Source organism: Pan troglodytes, chromosome 10, assembly GCF_028858775.2.
Source record: "Pan troglodytes isolate AG18354 chromosome 10, NHGRI_mPanTro3-v2.0_pri, whole genome shotgun sequence".
NCBI lineage: Eukaryota > Metazoa > Chordata > Mammalia > Primates > Hominidae > Pan > Pan troglodytes.
This window is the reverse complement of record NC_072408.2, coordinates 12,753,485-12,775,316: the sequence shown is the minus strand read 5'-3', so window position 1 is coordinate 12,775,316 and position 21,832 is coordinate 12,753,485. Positions and strand designations below refer to the sequence as shown.

The following is a 21,832-nucleotide window of genomic DNA, read 5'->3' as shown; positions in this document are numbered from 1 at the left end:
CAAAAAGTTGGGTCTATTTCGGTAGGGAGTGAGAGGTGTATTTCTAGTTGCAGAGCCTCTAGTTGTTTTCGATAAGGCTTGAAGGCAGGAGCACACGTAGTACAGGCTGATGGAACACAATCATTTTAGATGTGGCTTGGAAGCCATGAGTTCTTTATTATGAGAAGGGTCCCAACTTAGGCCAGCTGCCTTTGCACTGTTGGCTACTTGACTATAATCCTGATCTTCTATTGGGATGGATGTTTGAGAAGTCTCTTTCCAAGACTTGGGGCTAATGAATTAAAAGCATAGGATACCAAAGATCAAGAGCTTAGGTATAAGACGAGTGCAGTGGCTCATGCCTGTCATCCCAGCACTTTGGGAAGCAGAGGCAGGTGGATCACCTGAGGTCAGGAGTTTGAGATCAGTCTGGCCAACATGGTGAAACTCCATCTCTACTAAAAATACAAAAATTAGCCAGGAATGGTGGCAGGCACCTGTAATCCCAGCTACTTGGGAGGCTGAGGCACGAGAATTGCTTGAGCCTGGGAGACGCAGCTTGCACTGAGCTGAGATTGTGTCACTCTACTCCAGCCTGGCCAACAGAGTGAGAGTCTGTCTCAAAAATAAATAAATAAAGATCTTAGCTATAATGTCTAAACATTCTAAACATTTACTCAATGGGGAACCATCAATAAGATCCATCAAAAAAATCACTCAATGTTTAATTCAGTGCTTAGTATCATTGCACCTATCACTGTGTTTGCATATGACTCCTGCTCCCTTCACCTAGTCACTTGTAGCAGAGGGCCATCAGTACCTTTTTGTGCACAGGATACCTCACTCATCATTTCTAATGGGCATTCCTCCTATTCTGTTATAGGAAATTGCATGTGTTTGTTAGCAGTGGAGTAATGGGCAGGGTCTAGATCAGACGGCCATGGAAATATTGTCCTAGCCCTGGGATGTCTACAATTCTAGGGAAAGCCTCAACTTTGTAATCTGAAACAACTCACCAGAGAACAAACAATCATTAAGTCTGCTTCAGAAACAACATGTAAAGAAAATATCAAAACCTGGTTTAAGGAAACGTGTAGCCCCTTTATGCCTTTCATGTTTGGCTAAGAGCTACCTCTAATCCCTCTCTGATGCTGTATTTACACAAAGGATATTGCTCATATTTCAGACGCCATTCTGCATCTGCCATTCTCTCACCCAGAATGAAAGAAAGTGCTGCCAGAGATTGGGACTTCCATTTGGGGAAGGGCCTACATTAGGAACCCCTGAGATCTGTTTGTCTGCCTCCACCCTCTGACGCCAGTGGTCCCACTTCCGCCGCCACCAATTAGCTGTGTGGGTTTCACATGCTTGTCAACCTTGTCTGTTCAGCTATTTCAAAGCTTCCTCTTTTGAGTGATTAGAGCAGAGACCCCAAAGTTTTCTAGTTTATGTATATAGACGTGTTCATAATAGCAAAGAATACATTCCACCTTAATGCTCATCAATGATAGGCTGGGTAAAGAAAACATAGTACACTGTGGACTACCATGCAGCCATGAAAAAGAATGAGTTCATGTTCTTTGAAGGAACATGGATGGAGATGGAGGCCATTATCTTTAGCATACTAATGCAGGAACAGAAAACCAAATACTGGATGTTTTCACTTATAAGTGGGAGCTAAACCATGAGAACACATGGACACACAGAGAGGAACAACACACACTGGGGCCCATCAGAGGGTGGGGATGAGAAGAGGGAGAGGATCAGGAAAAAGAACTAATGGGTACTAGGCTTAATACCTGGGTGATGAAATAATCTGTACAACAAACCCCCATGACACAAGTTTACCTGTGTGACAAACATGCACTTGCACCCCTAAACTTAAAAGTTAAAAAAAGAGAAATAAAACATTAAAATACAACAAAGAGGAGCAGAGACCCTTGAACCATACTTCCTGGGCTCAAATCCCAGCTTTTGACCAACTAGCTGGGTAACCCTGTGTAAGTTATCCACTTGCCCTTATCAAGACTCCTATGTGTCTCGATTTGCTTGCCTATTAAAAAAAGATAATAATATCATAGGATTGTCAGGAGTAGTGAATGAATTAGTATCTGTGAATAGAAGAGGGTCTTAGTGCTTAGTGCTAATACAGTGCTTAGAAGAGGGCCTAACACATACAAAAGCTGTGTATTAAGTGTCCAGTGTTATTCCTCTTAATGGTCTTGAAGCCTGAGGAAGGCAGAGTTAGGGAAACATACTCTACTTTGTCAGGGCTATGCCACTGAATACACATCTACCATGTTATTATGTGTTTCAACTTGGGTGCTTACCAAGAAATGAGAAGAATGAAAAAAAAAGTAAAGAACTAGAAGATTTACTTGGTGACTTTGGGTAGGAATTCACACCAAGATTGTAGAGAGTGAGATTCAGACCATAGACTGAAAAACCAGAAAGAAAAACAAACCCCAAACCCCACACCTTAAAATGAATAAAACAATCTTATACCTGGAATCTTGAAAACAGAAGAGAACATGTCTCCCAAATCCAACCTTTTAATTTTTTTAAACCATTTTGGTGCTGTTTCTTAGACCCTTTTTGTATGTACATGAATTTAAAAATAAAATTTTGATCATACTCACATTTATTTTTTATTTCCCATTATATGGATAAATATTTTAAGTTATCACATAACATTCAAAATGAATAGCTGTGTAATAATCCCTTTAATAAGCATGCCATAGTTCACTTGCCTATCTTCCAGTGAAGGCTTATTTAACAATTCTCCCTATTTTAATCCTCTATCTTTGTTGCTCAGGCTGATCTTGAGCTCCTGGCCTCAAGCAATCCTCCTGCCTCGGCCTCCCAAAGTGCTGGGTTTATAAGCACTATCTTTGTGCATATAATCTTTTGTTTATATTATTATTTCACCCAGATAGATTCACATAGGTGTGATTAGGTATGGTCATTCTATGGTTCTTGATTCATTTTACCAAATTGCTTTCTGAAAGAATAAGAACAATTCACCCAGGCATGGGCAATATATGATAATACCCTTTCAGTGAGTATAAATCACTTAATATCCTGAGTCCTGAAGTCATGTGATATGAAAGAATTATCAGTGTATAGGAAGCTTGGGATTCCCAGCCCCCTACGCCACTCCATTCCACGTTGTTGACCTGAATATTCTAGACTCATCCTTAGCTTAGTTTTACACGGTGCTTCCTCTAGGAAGTCTTCCCAGGTCAAGCCCCAGTTCCTCTTGAGAGAAATCATCACTTGTTTCTGTCCTAGTATTGTGTTTGGTACACACGCTGATGGCATCTTACTGAATTATGGTAGTATTGCTTACATATATGTTCTTCAACAGACCCAGTCAAGGGATGACTCTAAAGAGCAGTAGGTAGGGACCATGGCTTATTCATCTTCACAGCCTCCAGAGTCTAGCACATTTCCTGGCATATAACAGACACTCCAGGCCAGGTGCAGTGGCTCATGCTTATAAACCCAGCACTTTGGGAGGCTGAGACAGGAGGATTGCTTGAGGCCAGGAGCTCAAGATGAGCCTGAGCAACATAATGAGACCCTGTCTCTACAAAAAGGAAAAAGAAAAGAAAAGAAAAAAAAAAGTAGAGTGTAGTGTTGTACACCTATAGTCCTAGCTACTTGGGAGGCTGAGGTGGGAGGATTGCTTGAGCCCAGGAGTCTGAGGCTGCAGTGAGCTATGATTGTGCCACTGCACACTCCAGCCTAAGTGACAGAGTGACACCCCATCTCTAAAAAAAACAAAAACAAAACTCAAACACTCGGTATGTCTGATACACAAAGATGAGGGAATGAATGAATGCATGCATGCACTAATTAATGAGAAAAGGTTTCTTGACAGAGTTAACTCTATAATAATAACTTTACAAGACAAGTAAAGGATTTACATTTTCAAAGCAGGGCTTAATTGATGGTGAACTACGGATGTTCTGAAGAGGTTTCCAGCTGTAGGTGGGAGGTTGATTTAGTAATCCCAAGATCTCTTCTGATTCTGGAGATCTACATATGGATGATAAGAACAGAGAAGAGCATTCCAAGGAACAGGACTGGCAAGTGCAGCGAGTCTCCTGGCCATGAGTAACTGTTGTTGTTGTTGTTGTTGTTGTTTTGTTTTGACACAGGGTCTTGCTACATCACCCAGGCTGGAGTGCAGTGGCACCATCATGGGTCACTGCAGCCTGGACCTCCCAGGCTCAAGTGACCCTCTCACCTCAGCCTCCCTAGTAACTGGCACTACAGGCATGCACCGCCAAACCCAGCTAATTTGTTTGATTTTTTTGTAGCTGTGAGGTTTCACTGTGTTGCCCAGGCTGGTCTCTAACTCCAGAACTCAAGCAATCCTCCCGCCTTGGCCTCTGAAATTGCTAGGATTACAGGCATGAGCCACCACACCCGGCCACGAGTACCTGTTGACAAGGAAAAGCAAATGGTAGTTTTGAGGTATGGAAGGTTCAGATACAGACCTGGGATTAGTGGAAAACCCTGAAGACCAGACAGGTTTGCATTTCACATCAGACCATATGAAGTAGTTGTAAAATCTTGGCCAATGTGGTGACTGTATACTCTTTGCTTGGGAAATTGGGCAGCAAGTGCAGAGGAGGGATAGTAAGGCTCAGGAGGAAAAGAGAAAACACAGGTGCAAGAATTCATTTATCAATTCATTCGTCAAACATTTATTAAGCACCTGGAGGGAGGAGCAAGTCTGGAGACCAGGACAGTCTCTTGAGCAATTCAGGTTGTTCCTGATATTGATTGAGTCAACAATTCAGTTGATATTGATGCAATCTTATCTGGAAGAGGAATCATACAGGGGTTTTTCAAGCTGGATTGGCTCATATAATTCTTTAGTCTATTTTGCTATGACTTTCAATCTTAAGAGATGTGTTTTAGAGACATGGCTATTTTATTTCATATTTTATTAAGTGTGAGGACAATGTTTTCTGGATTAGGTTTCGTTCATCTCTTTTATCTCTGGACTATCCTCTTAATCCTTTAAGGACATACTTTTTCTCAAGTACAAAGACTGAGCTGCAGAATAACCCTCATTAAAGTTCATCGAGCAGCTAAGTGTGGTTAGGGGTGGTACTGCCGTTGAACCACTGGGCTTTCAAACCTAACCCTGCTGCATGCTAGCTACATGACTCTGGTTTTGAGGCTTAAAGTCAGCCAGGTCCAATTCTCCCATCTGAAAAGTAGGTTTGATGATAATAGCACCTACCTCATAGGACTATTCTGGGAATCAGTTGATGCAAGTAGAGTGCTTCCACATGTAGACTGTCAATGAACATTGGCCACCGTTGTTATTGTCCAGAGTTCAGTTTCTCTCAAATCTAGAAAGTTTTTGACTGAAAACAGTTTGAAGCTCCTGAATACGGTGATCTCTGGAGGTTCTTCCTGTACTGTGAGTGTAGGCTGTGCCCTAATTATTAAAGAATGAGGGTACCAGACCCCAAGGCATACCTAAGAATCAGAAGCCTGAGCTCTAAACACTCCAAGATGTTTGTCCTTTCAGTAAACTCTAAGCCCTCAGGGCTCTATTGACAAGTCTGGACTCTCAGATGGGCTCTTTTTGTCATCTGTTTATCTAAAACCCACAAGCTTTTGTTCCTCTAGTCATCCAAAAAATAATCGCTATTATAATCCTGCCTCAGGAATTCAATTATCTCCCTTACAGCCTTCCCCCAGCTTCTTAAATGCAACCACAGTTTTGAGGCCCTTGGGCTATTACTGTGGGTGATGAGATGAATTTCTTCTGTCATTCATTCACACAGTCATGAGAGCAGATCTTATTTTTCTTGGTCATGAGCTTATATCCTGTCAAACCCTCACAGAAAGGGAAGTGCATCCATGATTGCATGTTTACTTATTCATTCATTTGGAGTAAAAGCCAGATAATTATTTTGAAAGGCAGAGACCCCCAGCCTCTCCTCCTCTCTGGAAGTGTGCACCAAGGCCTGTAGAAATCACCATGTCAAGGAAATGCATAGGGCAGGTTCCTCTCGGAGACCAGATGTTAAAGCTCTTGTGGCCGCTTTCAAGTTGTCTCCTGAAATGGCAAGTCTGAGCTTCTGGGTTCAGGAGGAACGCCTGTGGACTCTTAACCTCCATGACTACTTTCTGACTTTGCATGAACCCTAACTGGGGAGAGTTTCTATTTGTGGATACTTACCTCGCTGACTTTGCCTCTACTGAGAATTTTGGATTCTTATTTGAACCCTCACCATTTCTCCTTGGAATTACTGGAAATGCATCCTAAGTTGACTCCCTGCTTCTTTTTCACTCCTTCTACCTTTCCTTCTTGCTTTTTAGAACGGCTTTTAAAAGATGCAAGCCAGATTATATTCATTTTTCTACTTAAAATCCTTCAACGCTACAGACTTCTTTTCAGATAAAGTTCACACGCCCAGTGTAGCAGATGAGGTCATCCCAAGCTGGCTCTTGTTTTGCATCTTCTTGCGGGCCTGCGTGTGTGTATCTGGTTATCTCACACTCTCACGTCCAATTTGCCTATGCCATGTCGCCTACCCGTGACTGCTTGCTGAGTGTTGCAGGCTCAGACACATTTGCCCTTGGCACCATTTTCTCATTCTCCCATCCTCAGTTTTTCTCTTCCCCTCTTCTCCTGTACCTGCACCCTTTCAAACATGTGAGTGCTTTGGGGACAGGGACAATGTCTTATTCCTCTCTAGTCACAACACTCAGCATGGGTACTAGAACCTGATAACTCAATGAAATAATTATTAAATGAATGGCCTCATAAGTCCTTTTCCTTCATTGGTAGAGAAATAGAAGTCCCGCTTCTCTTGATCCCATGAGCTGTGGGCCACCTTCTTTACTATGGACCTATTTGTGTAATTTTTAATGTGCAATAATTTTAGTCTCCTAAGACCAAAGTGAACCATGTTTATTATCAGAGTTTCCCTCAAAGAAAAGTCACCTCTGATTTTAATTTATCCCTTTCCCTAAGGGGTCAAGTCATTAGTGTTAGTGGACAGGGTGAGATGATCTCTTTCAGACTTGGCTCTGACCTCAACTCCAAGGCCACATCCCTGCCTCTGCAGTGACTCCCCTCCTACCCTCCCCCGGGGCAGCGCTGTGGTGTCTGCACTGCTGCCAGGCACTGGGGACGCAGAGACAACAGACATGCCTGTTCCCTCCAGAGTTTCAGGGTCTGGTGTGAGAGAGAGATGTGTGAAGGAGCTCAGGGAACTTCACCCCAAAGTATGACTCCCTGGCATAGTAAGTATTTTGATTTAAAGATCCTAGAGATGAACAGTGCTAAAGGAGATTTTTCCCCTATGTATGTAAGGACCATTCAGACCTACCAAGGAGAACAATCTCTCCCACCCTTCTCTCAATCCTCTACCTCTCTCAACATGCAGGCTGAATTTCCCTTAGCTGCCTAAAAGTCTGGACCTACTAAAGAAAAGAACAATTACTTCCAATCCCTTCCCTGAGTTTTCATGAACTGAACCCACATTGCAGGAAAGAAGACTAAAGTCGGTCAACAAACCTGGACAGACTTTTGTTACAAATCATTGTCTGCTCTGCAGATTCAATAGACTTTGCCCCAAACCATTGCATGTTCTTTAAGCCCATGAAATTCCTCTGAAATCACTTACTATTCCCCTAAAATCATCCGCACTTCCCACACCCTTTCCCCTAAGAAGCAGGGTATGTAAGCACCTGTACTACATTGTGATACTGGGCAATCACTCTGTGATTTTCCCCATGTGCATAGCAGTAACAAATTGGTAGTTTTTGTTTTGTTTTGAGACAGTTTCGCTCTTGTTGCCCAGGCTGGAGTGCAGTGGCGCAATCTTGGCTCACTGCAACCTCTGCCTCCCAGGTTCAAGCGATTCTCCTGCCTCAGCCTTCCGAGTAGTTGTGATTATAGGCATTCCCATCACGCCCTGCTAATTTTTTGTATTTTTAGTAGAGACGGGGTTTCACCATGACCAGGTCTCGAACTCCTGACCTCAGGTGATCTGCCCGACTTGGCCTCCCAAAGTGCTGGGATTACAGGTGTGAGCCACCACGCCCGGCCGCTAGTTTTTTCTCTTGTTAATCTGCCTTATTGTGAGTTGATTTTTCAGCAGACCTTCCCAGGACAAAGGGGAAATTCCATTGGCCCCCATATGGGCACACAGTTGTAAGAAAGAACCTACTGTTCTAGAAAATAGTTTGCCTAGTGATGCTTGCTGCAGAGGCTAGGTCTTTGCTGCTTCCGGTTGACCAGCAGAGAGGTGTGCTCGAAGATCGCCTGCTCTCCTCATTCTTTTGGCCTTGTCTTTGGGTTTTAGAAACCACCTACTGAGGCCAAGCAAACTCTGAACTGGATGCAGGAGGCTCTTCTCCCGCTTACTGCCCCAGGCTTGTCTCGAGACTTCAAACAAGGCAGGGAAGGGCCCAGACCAGAATCCATTTCGGGGAAACATTTCTAAGCCTTTCTGCTTGCAGGCTTCATACCCTTGACTGTTTTCTGAGTTCTGTGCCACGTTAATGGCCCCACCATCCTCCAGGCCCCTGGCTGAGAAATCTAACATCACTGCTCATTCTCTGTTCCGTCTCCATGTGCCTCCCATCCAGTGGGCTTGCTGTGTCGACAATCTTTCCTCTAGAGCTGGGGTGTCCAATCTTCTGGCTTCCCTGGGCCACATTGGAAGAAGAAGTGTCTTGGGCCACACATAAAATATAGTAACACTAATGATAGCTGATGAGCAAAAAAAAATCTCATAATGTTTTAAGAAAGTTTACGAATCTGTGTTGAGCCACATTCAAAGCTGTCCTGGGCCGTATGTGGCCCATGGGCCAGGGGTTGGACAAGCTTGCTATAGGGTATCTTAGGAATCTGCTGTGTCTGCTCTGCCTCCTCCCTGGTGCTTTTTCTTTTTCTTTTTTTTTAACTACATCCTCAACACAGCCACTTGCAGCCACCACCGTCTCGCCACTGCCTCATTTATTCCTTCCGAGGTGTAGTGTTGGTCGTATCCCTCCGGTGTCCAAAAACCATCAGGGTTCCCGTGCTCCTAGCGAGGCCCTCCCAGAGCGTCCTTCTCCTTTATTTAATCCTAGGTCCTTCTCCATGTCCTGTGGTCCAGGAAAGTGAATCCTCCGCACCCTACAGCTCCCTCCTGCCCTGCCTGTCCTGAGTGCTCTCCCGGCCCTGGGCTTGCCTGCGCCTTCTCATGCGTGCATCCAAAGCCAGCTCTCGCGCCACCTGCTCCTTACCACCTCCCCCTTCCCCCTGCCCCACAGGATTTCAGACAAGCTGTCTCCTAAAATAGAGATGCCTTTGGTAATTAATTTCCCAAGGGCCGATTCTTCAAATTGCAGGGCCTTGCCCAGCACCCCCCCCAGGGCATAGTCACTAAAAACATATTGGGTAAGCCTGTAAAGGGGGGTAACTGAATAAATGAGTGTATCATTTATGTCTTCAGCTTTCTCTTACCTAGGCTAACGGAATCTCACTTTCTAGTGATGCTGAGCCGTGGTCAATTCTCATTTATTTATGGGCTGATAATCCAGTGAGTGGATTATCAAGAGAGGTGGATATCCTTATTTCTCTTTCTCCTCTTCCTCCTTCCCTGTCTCCCTCTCCTGCCACCCCTTTTCTTCCTCTGCCTCCTCCCCTCCCCCATCCCAGGCCTATTAGGCACTCCTTTCTAGCGAGTAAGCCAGGGAAATAAGAGAAGGTGTAATGTGAACCCACCCATGCAGTTCAAAGATAGCAGCAGCTCTGGGAACTAGCTTGGTGGGAGAGAAGACTGAAGTCCACAGCAGATATCAAAACTTCGTTGGGGGCAATAGTTTCTGCCATCTCCATGGATAACTAAGACTTGGTGGTAGTCACCTTATCATTACTTCTGATTTCTCTGCACCCTTGTCTTTGAAGTAAAAGCCCCTTCACATCTGCTGCCTCTTTTATCTTTAGATGATCATTGTAGGCAGAGTGAGCGTCTCTCCTTCCCATGTTCCCAGGGTGTCAGGTGAGACTCGGGTGAAAATGCAGCTCTGCTTCTATCTAGCAGTGTGGCCTAGGGCATGGCGTCGTATAATTTCCCTGGCTTCCCTTTTTTCCTGGAAATTATAGGGAATTAGACCAGAGAATGAGTTTTTCCCTGCAGTGATGCAACCCACTGGTCTGTGGTCAAAACCAGTTGTGCAATGTATCACAAGTAATGCACTACTGCCAATGTTTTAGAAATACAAGGTAAAACAGAGTCAGTGCCACCCTCACTGTCTTAGATTTCTAGATGTTTTTTGAGGAAGGGACATTTCAGCATACACAAATGGAAGTGCAGGTCATCATTTTTCATTGAGTGTCTTGACAGGAATAATAAGTTTCAGACCACGAGACCAGCTGACCTTCAGGGTGCCTTCCAGTGATGACATGATAGTTCATACGTCCTAGTTGAACAATGCACCTCAAAACCAAGAGGCCCAGGGTAATGTGAGTTGCCTAAGGTCACCCAGATGACTCACTAGTGGAATTGAGGCTAGAGCCCCTTTCCAGACCATTCCATGGGAGACTTTCTTCAAGACCTATAGGAACTTGGGCTTCTGTGGAAGGATGGAATGAAGTGAGGTTTCTTCCTTCCTTCCCAACTGGCTAGACCTCCCCAATTCCAGAAGGGCCCATGTCTTGGACTTTGAACAAAAATGAGAGCAATGAAACCAAAGCTGCCCCCCGCCTCTGGTGTGCTTGACATGGTGATCCCCGGCCCAGCTCTCAGCTGTCAGCCTCTTTCCCTGAGATCCCCAGGACCACCCATGCAGACAGGAAGTGCGCTGAGCCCACTCTGGGCCTGTCAGTAGGAATGGTGGGGCAGGTCATCAACGGAGGGAGGCAGCAGGGGGAGATGTATTATATTTACATTTTTCTAAATTGAACTGGAACCTGGGCTGGGGCCCAGCAGGCTTGGGGGAGGGGCCGCGAGGTGAAGGGAGGCTGGGATCAGCCTGAGGAGGTGCGTGGGGGTGGGGAGCCTCCTCAGGCCGGTGGGTGTGGGGATGGGCTGGCTCCAGACAAAGGGAAACCTGAGAGGGAGGGATTAAGCTGGAGAAGCCTGGGAGGGTAGCAGCCGGCTTTCGAGGGAATCTCCAATATCAAACCTTTTCCTGAAGGGCTTACTAAGAAGGACTTTAGGAATCGTCTCCCACTCCCCCATCTCGGAGGGGATGAAAGAAAACTGGCCCAAGAGTTGGCCATGACATTAATCATCACTGTCCCCTACCCCAAAATGGGGCTTCAAAGCTCCATTGCCACAGGCCCCTCACAGCCCTGTCGTGGGGTTTTCCTCAGGGCCTGATGAGAGGAAATTCTTCATTTGCTTTAAGAGCTGCAAGCTTAAGTTCTCTGGACACTTGCAGCCATTTGACTTTTCCTCCTGAGCAGAAAGATGTAGGCCCAAGTTTAATCCCGGAAGAGTTTAGTGACAAGTCCCGAAAGAATCTCTTGGTAAAGTTTTATCACCGTTTCATTCAGATAAATAAATGATGTGATTGTCAGTTCTTCTCACCTGAAGACCAATGGCCCAGGGTCATGATACTCACTAAATTGTGATGGAAGCTTCTTGAGGGTGAGATTTGTGTCTTATTGATTCACAGCACTTCACCACAAGGCCTGGCATACAGTAAGTGCTCTATAAATGTTTTCTTAAGAAGGAAGAATGAAAGAAATGATCCTGTAGTGAGGACCTTTTGGGCCGGGTGGGTGTGGGGACGGGCTGTCAGTTGGACTCTGCAGACGTTACCTTTCATGAAAACTCTCCAGACATCCTTGTGGTATTGATTTAGTTGGGACAACCTACACCACCCCTTGCAGTGCAAAGTCTCCTTATTTTGAAGTGCTAGTAATTAGGGAATGCTGTCATCCATAGAGCTGGTCTCCTATAGCAGCATAAATTGATGAACTTATACAATTATCTGGATAGTTCAGGAAAACTACCCCATATATTAGACAACTACTGCTATGATAATGCTTTATAGCAAATACTCCAGAGTCCTGGTGACTTAAAACGGAGACAGAGAATCAAAAACAATGAAAATGACGGGCTCTGGTACTGAGTTCCCTGCCTGGCAATGATCAGGTGAAAGTGGCCACTTATTAAAGGAGCAGAATGGCCTGAGCTTCAGATGGAGGGATAACTTAGGTGACACCACATTCTTTTCAACTCTGATATTCTTTGGTCATGGATGGTAAAGACTGCAATGGGTAATTTCCAAATTTCCAACAAAGGCTGGATGTAAGTGATCAGATTTTCTAGAATACCTGAGAAACCATCAGCACTGAGGCCCACATATTCTGTCACAAAGAACTGCAAGTGTGTGTGTGCTACAAGCCAATGGCTCAAAGAACCAGGAAATTCCTTTCCCTGGGCCATCCTGTTTACACACGCTGAGTCATTCCACTGGATAATGAGGCTCCTGCCATCTTCTCCAAATGGTGTTTAAATACAATTGAGGCAGCATCGAGGGGCTGGCTTCAGCATTTCTGAGAAGTAGGTTGAGTCCCAGGTCATTTCTGTCCTTTTGCTGCTGAGGCGTAGATTGCTTGGTGTTATCTGCCCTAGACTGCATCCCCATGCCTTTAAGAAAAAAGGCAAAAGTGTATCTGGATACCACAGCCCTCAGCGTACCACAAAAGGCTTCTGGGATGCAGAAGATGCCTAGTCAGTGCTTGAGGAGGGAAGGAAGGAATGGAGGGAAGGCAGTCTTTTAGTTTAAAACTGATGAAGAACTGTACTGCTGCCCCATTTCTCTTCTTGCTCTAACAACCGGGAAGCTCAGAGTAAACGTTACTGCTCAAACATAGCTGCATTGTGGTTCCCCGAGTTTTCTTACTTGTTTTGTCCTCTTTTCTGTGCTCCTTATTTCCTTTTTCTAAAATCCTATAAACCTAATTTTATTTTCATTTTGTTCACTTTTGCACAAACCTTTTGGGAAGAGGTAGAGGAGAAAGAATAAAGCAAAGAAAGGTCCTCAGTAATCATTTGTTGCTTGGGAACTTCATTCCAATCATGACTGGTTTCATTGCCCTTCAAACTCACGCACTACATTACCACAGTCCAAATGAGAGGATGGAGGGATGGGAGGAAGGATGAATGAATAATTGTCCTTCACACTCCCATCTTGCAGGTGGATAATGTAAACAAGAGGGAGAAAGCCAGACCATTCATTTGTTCTTTCAGTAAATATTTACTGGAAGTTCACCAGTCTGTCCTCCAGGAAGTGAATCAGTAGATCTTGCCAACTCAAGTCTCCCTAGCTTTGATGTGGGACTGGAGAAAAACCAGGGACTGAGTCTCCTTTAAACACAGAAATGAAGAAAACTCAGAGCCAAATGTGCCTTGCTGATCTGTCCCAGCATTGCATTGCTTTGCATGCAGTAAACTCTTAATACCTAAGCTGTGACTTCAAGCCTGTCCCTTCCTGTTATGACTTCCCAGGCTTTTTGAATCAGGCCCGATCCATTGTGTAAACCCCCAGGTGACTCCATGCAGACTGAAAAGGAATTCCACATATTGTCCTTATTTCCTAAGTAGTTTTTTGTGAATTTGGATCAGTGAATTTGCAGGAACGACCTTAACTACCAACCATATAGCAAATTTTCTTATGCGTCTTCTACTTGTTCTTCACGTGGAGCCCAGTGATGAATGGTGCAAAGCCTCCATGGGTCTGCTGGTGACAGTCAGTTACCTCTGCCCAGCACTCTACAGCACTGTTAATGCTGGCATTTTGTTCTCACCACGTGAGGCTGTCAAGGATTGTTTCCATGTCCATCTTCCCCACAGCATATTCTGAGGCCTTGGAAGGATGCCACAGTAATCTGCTCATCTTCGTATTTAGCAATGCACATGGTCTCCAGTATATAGAATGTGCTCAGTAAATGCTTGCTGAATGAATGCATGAGTGAGTGGATGGTGAGTGATGGACGTTGAGAACTCTCTTATGTTTCTGTCAAGGCTTCACCATTTTTCTAAGCAATGGAGGCCCATGCTGAGGCTCTAAAATAGCTCGTGCCTTTTCTTCTCACTGTCTTTTCCTATTTATGTGTACAATCAACACTTGCAATTCTTTTTATGCCAGACGTTGTCAGCCCAAAGCATAGTTGGCTTCCCTTGCTCTTGGGAAAAGGGGATCCCTGGGCACAGCCTTAAAATATGGGCTGATGAAATAAACAGTGATGACCTTCCCCTGCTGTGCTCTTACATAAGTATGTATTAATGGGCTGTTTCTAGCGGAATCTTTCACTTACTGCCTCCTGAGTGAGAAAACAAGCTCATACCAGTGTGTCCTTCCATGATTCCCTTGCACTGCTCATTAATGGCTCACAAGAAGGAGGATTCTTTTTTTAAGCCTTTCAGTTATTTTTAATTAAAGAAAAACAGCCTTCTCCAAGGGCCACAAAGTGAACTGAATGTCAGAAGGAAGCTGGGTGTGGGTTTCTCACAAGCTCTTGCTCCAAAACCTGTTAGTGAGGAGAAAGGGCCCTCCCGGAGCTCTGGGGAAGGTTGGTGCACACAGGAGTCCGTTTGGCGGGGTAGGCAGAGCCGCCAGCCCTCACATGGTCACTGGATTGGTTCGAGTGGGCTCTAAGGCAACTGCCATGTGCCAGTCTGTTGACATGATCGAGATTAATATTCTTGCGGCAGGGGGGTGTTCATTAAATTAAGGAATGACACAGGGAGCCAAGAGAATGGCTTATTCGTTTGGATTCTGAATCACAATCAGGAAATAGTCTTTATCTGGTGCAACCATAATTCCATTTTACTTGGAGCAAATTCGAAGGAAGGTGAGATCATTCTGGGGGTCATTTTCATGCATGGTGCTCCATGCCTTCAGGATGAAGCTGTGCATGAAGCTGGCGCACTCTGTGGTGGTGAGGTTGACCATGGTGCTCTTGATGGGAATGCCATCTTTGTTCACCATGATGATATTCTGCACTCCCCTCTGGCTCTGAAGTCACTTCAGTGTCTCCTCCACCTCTGATATTTACAACCGATCTGGTAGTCCTGCTTTGCCAACACTCAAAAAGGAGAATTCTTAAGGCCCCAATATTCAACTTCTTTAAGCAGACTGTGTTGCTTTTATTAAACAATAGAAAGCATTTTTTTTTAAAGCTATAATCATTTTCATTAGAATTGGACTCTCCTAACCAACTGTTTTTACTACAACTTTCTTCAAAGTCTTCTGTGCCGATTGCAGCAATGAGAATTGCGATGTAGAGGTGTTCGTACTTCATGTTTACCTCTCTTTTCACCATCAGCAAGTGCAGTGCTCTCAGGTCACACATTTTCATTTTTGACCTTGTATGTGTGTGTGTGTTTCACAACTGGTGAAAATAAGGTCAGATTTATGAAACAGATGATCTTTGAGCATCTGCTATGTGATAGGCACCACAAAAGATGGTGAGTGAAGACTTGGAAAAGAATCAAATAAGGCCCCTGGTCTCAAGGGGCTTTCCATCTACGGAGCAGGTCAAATAAAGAGAGAGGCATGTCAAGGCATTATGGGAGTGAGGATGAGAGATGCCCAAGGCACCCAGTTCCACCTGCAGTGCTGGTGGGAAATGGAGGTGGAGGGGAGTCTTCATACAGAAGGCGAAGTTTGAGTTGAGCCTGAGAGATGAATAGCATCCTACTCAGCCGACCAGAAGAGAAGGAAAATTACAGACAGTAGTGGCATGTACCAAGGCTCAGAAATGTAGAAATCATGGTGAGTTTGGGGAAGTACAAATGGTCTTGGAATGGTTGGAAGGCAGGTGGAATTGATCTCCAACATATTTGCTAAATATTTGCCCTTAGCACAGAACATGGGTGGGGAGGAAATGGGTCTGGATATGTTCACTGAAAAATTTTAAATAAATGAGTAAAAAATCAGAATTGTATTCCATCAAAATCCTCTCCACCAATCCTGGCAAGTCCATTCTATTTTATCTACTATACTGTTTGTGTTCTCTAAACAGATTGTCTTGAAACGTCCTTGTTGAATGTTGTCTTGGTTAGTTTAACCCACTCTTCCTTGTTATTTTAACCTAAACTCAGGAAATCACTGATGCAGAAACGTCTCCAGCTTCAGGCAGTGTAGGGCTGATGGTTATTCTAGAAGATCCTTGGCTGCTGAAGGGTGAGAAGAGAAAACCAATGGGGTTTGCAGGGAGGAGTTTCCAGCCTTTGAGCTCTGCATTACTGGAGCGTTTTACAGCAGGCTTTATAAAGATTTGGTTGAAAATCAACTCAAAGTTTCCTCCCTAATTGGCTTGGCCAGGCTTAATCTGTTATTGGTCAGGCCGAGCTGGCTTCTATTATGCAGCGCATGGAGGATTTCCGGTGTTGCTCTTATTCTGATGGAGGCTTGCTGCTTTTAGAAACAAATCTTGGTGTTGGCAAAAGCCGGTATCATTGTATCCTCTGAAGTGAGCCCAGAAGGACTCCCAGCATTTTAGACCTTTGACTGAAAAGAGCGAGTCTTGGATGTGGAATTTACATGCTAGAGAGTTATGGTTTTATGTTTTATTCTCCCCCAAATAAAACAAAACTTCCTATTTGTTTCTGCCTCTTTGGGTTGAATCCTGGCAATGCTCAGGTTACCCAGTCTGAGCAGGTGACATCTGCAGCAATGGGACGTCTGCAGAGAGGGCCTGTTCTTGGCCCAGGATACCGTGGAGTAACACCAGAGGAGGGGACAGGAGGATCTTGTCACTTCAGGTCCAGCATTGCTGAGCCCAGTCTCTTGAGGCCACCCAGTGCTGAACATAGAGACTTACATGGCGAGGGGAAGGAGAAGGGACATTTTGTTATGGGACTGGGGTAATTAACAGGAGCTATTAGAGAGCATCAAGCCAGCACTGGAAGATGTTTGTGTTGACAGAAGAGGGACACCAGAGAGTCCATGTCTGGAGAGTTTGTGAAGGTAAAGAAGCAAACCAGCAGGGAAGCCCTAGAAGACAGCATTCATGTCTGCCTCTGGAGTTCATATGAAGAGAGAAGAGGAAGTGGAGAGTCCCATTTTCCCTATAACCCTGGAAGGAAGTTAGATTTCAGAGTACCATGTGCACGAATGTGGTGAGGGCATGCTGTGTACATTTGCAATCCCTCAGAAGTAAACCGCCCTTCTCCCTCCCCATCAGTCTCCTTGCCAAACCCTTGCGGAGGCTCTGGGGAGTTTGCACATTTCTGCTGGAGGAAGTCACTCATGATAAGAACATTTGCCCTGCTGAACTGAGCTCATTAGAATCAAGAAGACCAGCTTATAACTCCATAAATATACATCCATCCATATACTTAAACACAGACATGCATTTTATAGGTTTTAGAATGCTAGTCTAACATCTGTTTTCATTTCCTTGTTAATTCCATTCATCCCCACACCCCCCTGGCCTTATCCCCATTCCTGACTCCAAAGTGAATTCCTCAGCAAAGCTTTATTTAAAAGATGAGAGAGATCCTGCATTTTGAACTGGCTTCCAGAGCTTGTTTTTGGGGATTTCTCCACCACCCTCCAATCCTTGTTGGCCAGCCAGCTAGTCAGGTATCACTCTAAGGTCCCAACCTTGACAAATCTGTGTATTTCGGTGCAGGTGTCTTGCTACCGACCAGCACCTGCCGGCCTCCTAGGGCCTGCGGGAACCTAATGGGCACCAAGGACAATGGCAGTGGACAGGGTTGAATCAGCAAGAGCAGTGACCCACAACTGTGGGCTGAGCAAACTGCCAAATCAAAAGCAGTTGGGCTGGGGAAAGTTCCATGCCTGTTCCCTTTCCTGAAACTTCTATTGTGGTTGCTCTTATCCCTCTGTAGAAACAGATTTTTTTTCCCATTTGTGTCAGTTTTTTCATTCTTCATTTGAATATTCTAGACTCACGAAGCTTGTCTAAGACAATGCGAACCATAGCATCACAGCAAATCAGAGTTGGAGGCAATTTAAACCGGTCCCTTCAATTTATCAATGAGGTTGCTGATGCCCATTGAAACAAACAGGCTTGGCCAAAATCATACCTCTAGTTAGAAGCATATCCAGGTCTAGAAGTCGGGTCTCTCTCATTCAGTGCTTAAACCTTAAGTTTGTGTCTGTTTAGCATATAAGTATACAGTACACATTGCAGTCATCTGTACATGTTGATATTTATTCCAATAAGAATAAAATTACACATAATAGATACCATTTATTAAACAGATATTATGTATCCAACATTGTACATATTGTACATTGTATGTACATTGTACATATTTTGTATGTAATATCATTTACCCTTCTGGGAACCCTATTAGGTGGGTATTACTATTATCTTCAATTTACAGTCGAAGTACCTGAAGCACAGAAAAGTTTAATAATTTGCCCTTAGTATGTAGGGGAGTCCTACTACATTGTAACTTTCCTGGACTCTGGGTTGTGTTTCCATCAGCAAATATGTACTGAACCCCTAGAAGGGACGGAGGCCTTGCCTTCTCAGTGGGAAATAAAGATGTGTGAGCAACTCAATCACAGAAGCCACAGTGATGGCTGCAACAGAAGCCTGAACACAGGGTGGTGGGGTCCAGAGGAGGAGGGATGGGGCTTCACCAAGGAGGTGGCATTTGAGTGATCTCAGGGATGCATAGAACCTTGCCAGCCAGAGTGTATGCTTGTGCACAAATGAGTGGAAGGAACTAATGTGGCAGGGGACAATTAGGAGGGTGAGAAGGCAGGACCATGGTCGTTGCTGGGGAGATGCTGGGAGATGAAGCTAGGGAGGCAGATTGGAGGCAGATTATAAAGCACCTGTATGCAGCGGTAGGGAATTTGGATTATATTCAGTGAACAGAGTGGAGCCAACAGGAATTTTTATAAGCAGGTAGATAACAGAATCAGGTGAGAGGGGCTGTGTGCTGGATAGACTCTAGCATCCTGGGAGAATGGTGACAAGAAACCCCGTCAGGAGGCTGTTGCAATGGTCCAGGTAGGGCTGGACTCTTTCCAGCTGTCTCATGGGCATGGGCTGTGCCACCATGCTTTTGCTCACACTGCTTCCATAGCTTAGAAGGTCTCTTTGACTTAATCCTCAAGAAAACTGCATGCCCATCTTTCCAGACTGTGCTCAGGGACTCCGCATGGAGACCCATTCAGTCCCTGCCCTGAACAATGTACGTTCCTCTCCATTTGGGCCTTCTCTATCGCTAGTACATTCTGTATTCTCTCTTGGCACACATAAAACCTTGTTGCGCATGTTTGCCTACATTTAACTCTCCCCTTTCAAACCCAGCTTCTTGCAGGCGAGAACAGACCTTTGCCTTCTTAAATACTTGGTACAGGGCCTGACATTTATAAATGCTCTCCATAAATGCGTGATGGATGAATAAACTTTCTAAACAAAGGCAGTGACTGTAGACATGGAAAGAAGAGTCCAAATTTGGGAGGTGGTTTTTAAAGCTATTTCAAGGGAAGGCAAACTGTGGCCCGTGGGCCAAACCTAGTCACTTTATATATTGCTTTTGTAAATAAAGTTTTATTGGAACTCAGCCAAGCTCACTTGTTGATGTGCTGTCTATAGCTGTTTTTACTGTATAATGGCAGAGTTGAGTCGTTGTGACAAAACCATATGGCCTGCAAATCCAAAAATGTTTATTATGATCTGGCCTTTTACTAAAAAAGTTTACCAAACCCTGAGTTAGATCAGTAGGATTAGTGACTGGTGGTAAAGGGTGAAGGAAGGAATTAAGACTTTTTTTTCTTGTATCTCCCCACCATGCCTAATCCAGAGCTTTGCTCCCAAGTGATGGCATTGACCAACAGGCCTGCAGGTGCTTAGAAAGAAATACCGTGTATGTGACACAGGAGGAAAAGGGAGACTAAAAATTATCCCATATGGGAAAGATACCCAAGGAAGAAAGGACAAGGGGCCGTAGCTGCAAGCCAGAAGGGACCTGAGTCCTGCTTGTTCCTGCTGAAGCCCTCATGCTGTTCTCTCTCGCAGTCATCCAATTTGGTTTCGTCACCCTCTTCGTGGCCTCCTTTCCCCTGGCACCTGTGTTTGCCCTCCTCAACAATGTCATTGAAGTGCGGCTCGATGCAAAGAAGTTTGTTACAGAGCTGAGACGGCCGGATGCTGTAAGAACCAAAGATATCGGTATGTGCCCCACTTAGAGGTCCCACCAGGCCCATCCTTCTGCCATTCTGTCCCCTCTGGCCACAGTCACACCACACCAGGAATCAAGAGGGCTGGGAAAGCCCCTCTTCCCTTTGGGTCCCTCATCCTCATATCCTGAAGTGCAGGGACGCCTTCTGAGACCGCATTATCCACCCCCCACTTGTGATCTGAGCTTCCAGATGGGGGGGCTACCTAAGCCTTTCCAGACAAGCCCATTCTGGGGGGCCCAGCAAAGCTGCTCCATAGTTCACCTGCAAAACATCACCTGGAGCTTCAGCGTTGTCATCACTGGGCCGAGGGTGGGAGTGAGCCAGACGCTGTCTTTTCTGTCTCGTAGGAATCTGGTTTGACATCCTCTCTGGAATTGGCAAGTTCTCTGTTATCAGCAACGTAAGTACTTACATTCATGACACACTCGCTCTCTGGGAAGGACTTCCAGAGAAGCTGAGGTCTTCAAAGTGGGAAGCCAGCCCTTGCACCTCCCAGCCTTTTCCATTTGTAGCTTTATTGGTGACAGTGCTCTGGTTAACAGCTCACAAATGCCTTGTAACTCATCATGCTGTAGCTGAGGCTGTGTAGGTTTATTTTTAATTTCACAAAGAGAAAGAAAGGTAATTATCCATCAGAATGCATACCTTGGCCCTGACGGTCAAAATCAGATCTTTCCTCGGAGCCAAGAATAATGCGGAAAGAATTCCACATATCTATTCATCTCTTTCCTTTCTTATTCTCCTCCTGAGTTAAACAATACCTGGAGCATTGCCCAGGCTACAATCCCTAATTACCGTTCCTCCAGGTTGTCAGTGCAAAATCTTAATTAGCCCCGTGGACTCTGGCACTGCGTAGGTTAAGATAGGACATAGAAGAAGGGTCCCACCTGTGGTGACCTCCTTAACTCCCTTGCCAGACATGTCTACACTGCAGAGGAAATCCTGCTGGGCCCCAGCCAGCTCCTTTTCTGCTGTATTCTATATGGACAGTGGCCAGGAAGGGCCTCCTGTCCCACCTCCCAGGAACATATCAGCCAGCTCAGTGCACACAAAGAAAGCCACAGCCCTTTTCCCTTGGGAGGCAAACAGTGATTTGACTCTGACCTGATTTCCTACCCAGATCACATAAAATGGCTGGAAGGTGTGAGGTGAGGCAGAGCAAATCAGCCCACTGCATTTTGAATGTTGTGATGTAGGAAGTGCACATCTCGAGGCTTAGAAATAAGGTGCAATTTGGAAAACAGATCAGTCCGCTACTTTGAAGTTGTGTCTGTTAGAACAGAGGCCCTGAGTATTAATCACTTTCCATCTACAGTACGAAATGACGTGCAGTCTTACTTCCCTGGCCTCTTTAAGACTTGTTTACTTATCTATCAAATGGGAGATAATAATAGTACCCACCAAATAAGATCATTTGGGAAATTAAATGGCATGATGAAAGTACATATAACAAGTGCCCAGTAAGTTGTAGCTATGATTATGATGTTATTCACTCTCAAATATGGTTCTGGCCATTCACATTCACATACACATTTAGAGAACAATATCTGAACTACATTTTGGTAAAGGGCTTTAATTGTTGGTGCAGGATGCAGTATAAACACCTGCCAAAAAGATTTAAGACTTTCTTTGCAGAAAGTACCCCCGTGTTCAAATACGCAATCATTCATTTGTCATTTGGTTTGCTCCA

The 21,832-nt window shown here is 44.8% G+C and overlaps 1 protein-coding gene and 1 pseudogene across 2 annotated transcripts in view; one reads left to right on the top strand and one right to left on the bottom strand.

Moving 5' to 3' along the window:
- Window positions 1–21,832, top strand: part of ANO2 (anoctamin 2) — a 380,970-nt gene that overhangs the window by 345,135 nt on the left and 14,003 nt on the right. For both annotated transcript variants that reach the window (XM_024347643.3, XM_024347642.3), the window contains exons 21-22: window positions 19,979–20,131; window positions 20,490–20,542. In XM_024347643.3, coding sequence (XP_024203411.3) covers window positions 19,979–20,131; window positions 20,490–20,542 — 206 coding nt within the window. The remainder of the gene's footprint in view (window positions 1–19,978; window positions 20,132–20,489; window positions 20,543–21,832) is intronic.
- Window positions 14,688–15,268, bottom strand: LOC107967415 (dynein light chain roadblock-type 1-like; annotated as a pseudogene).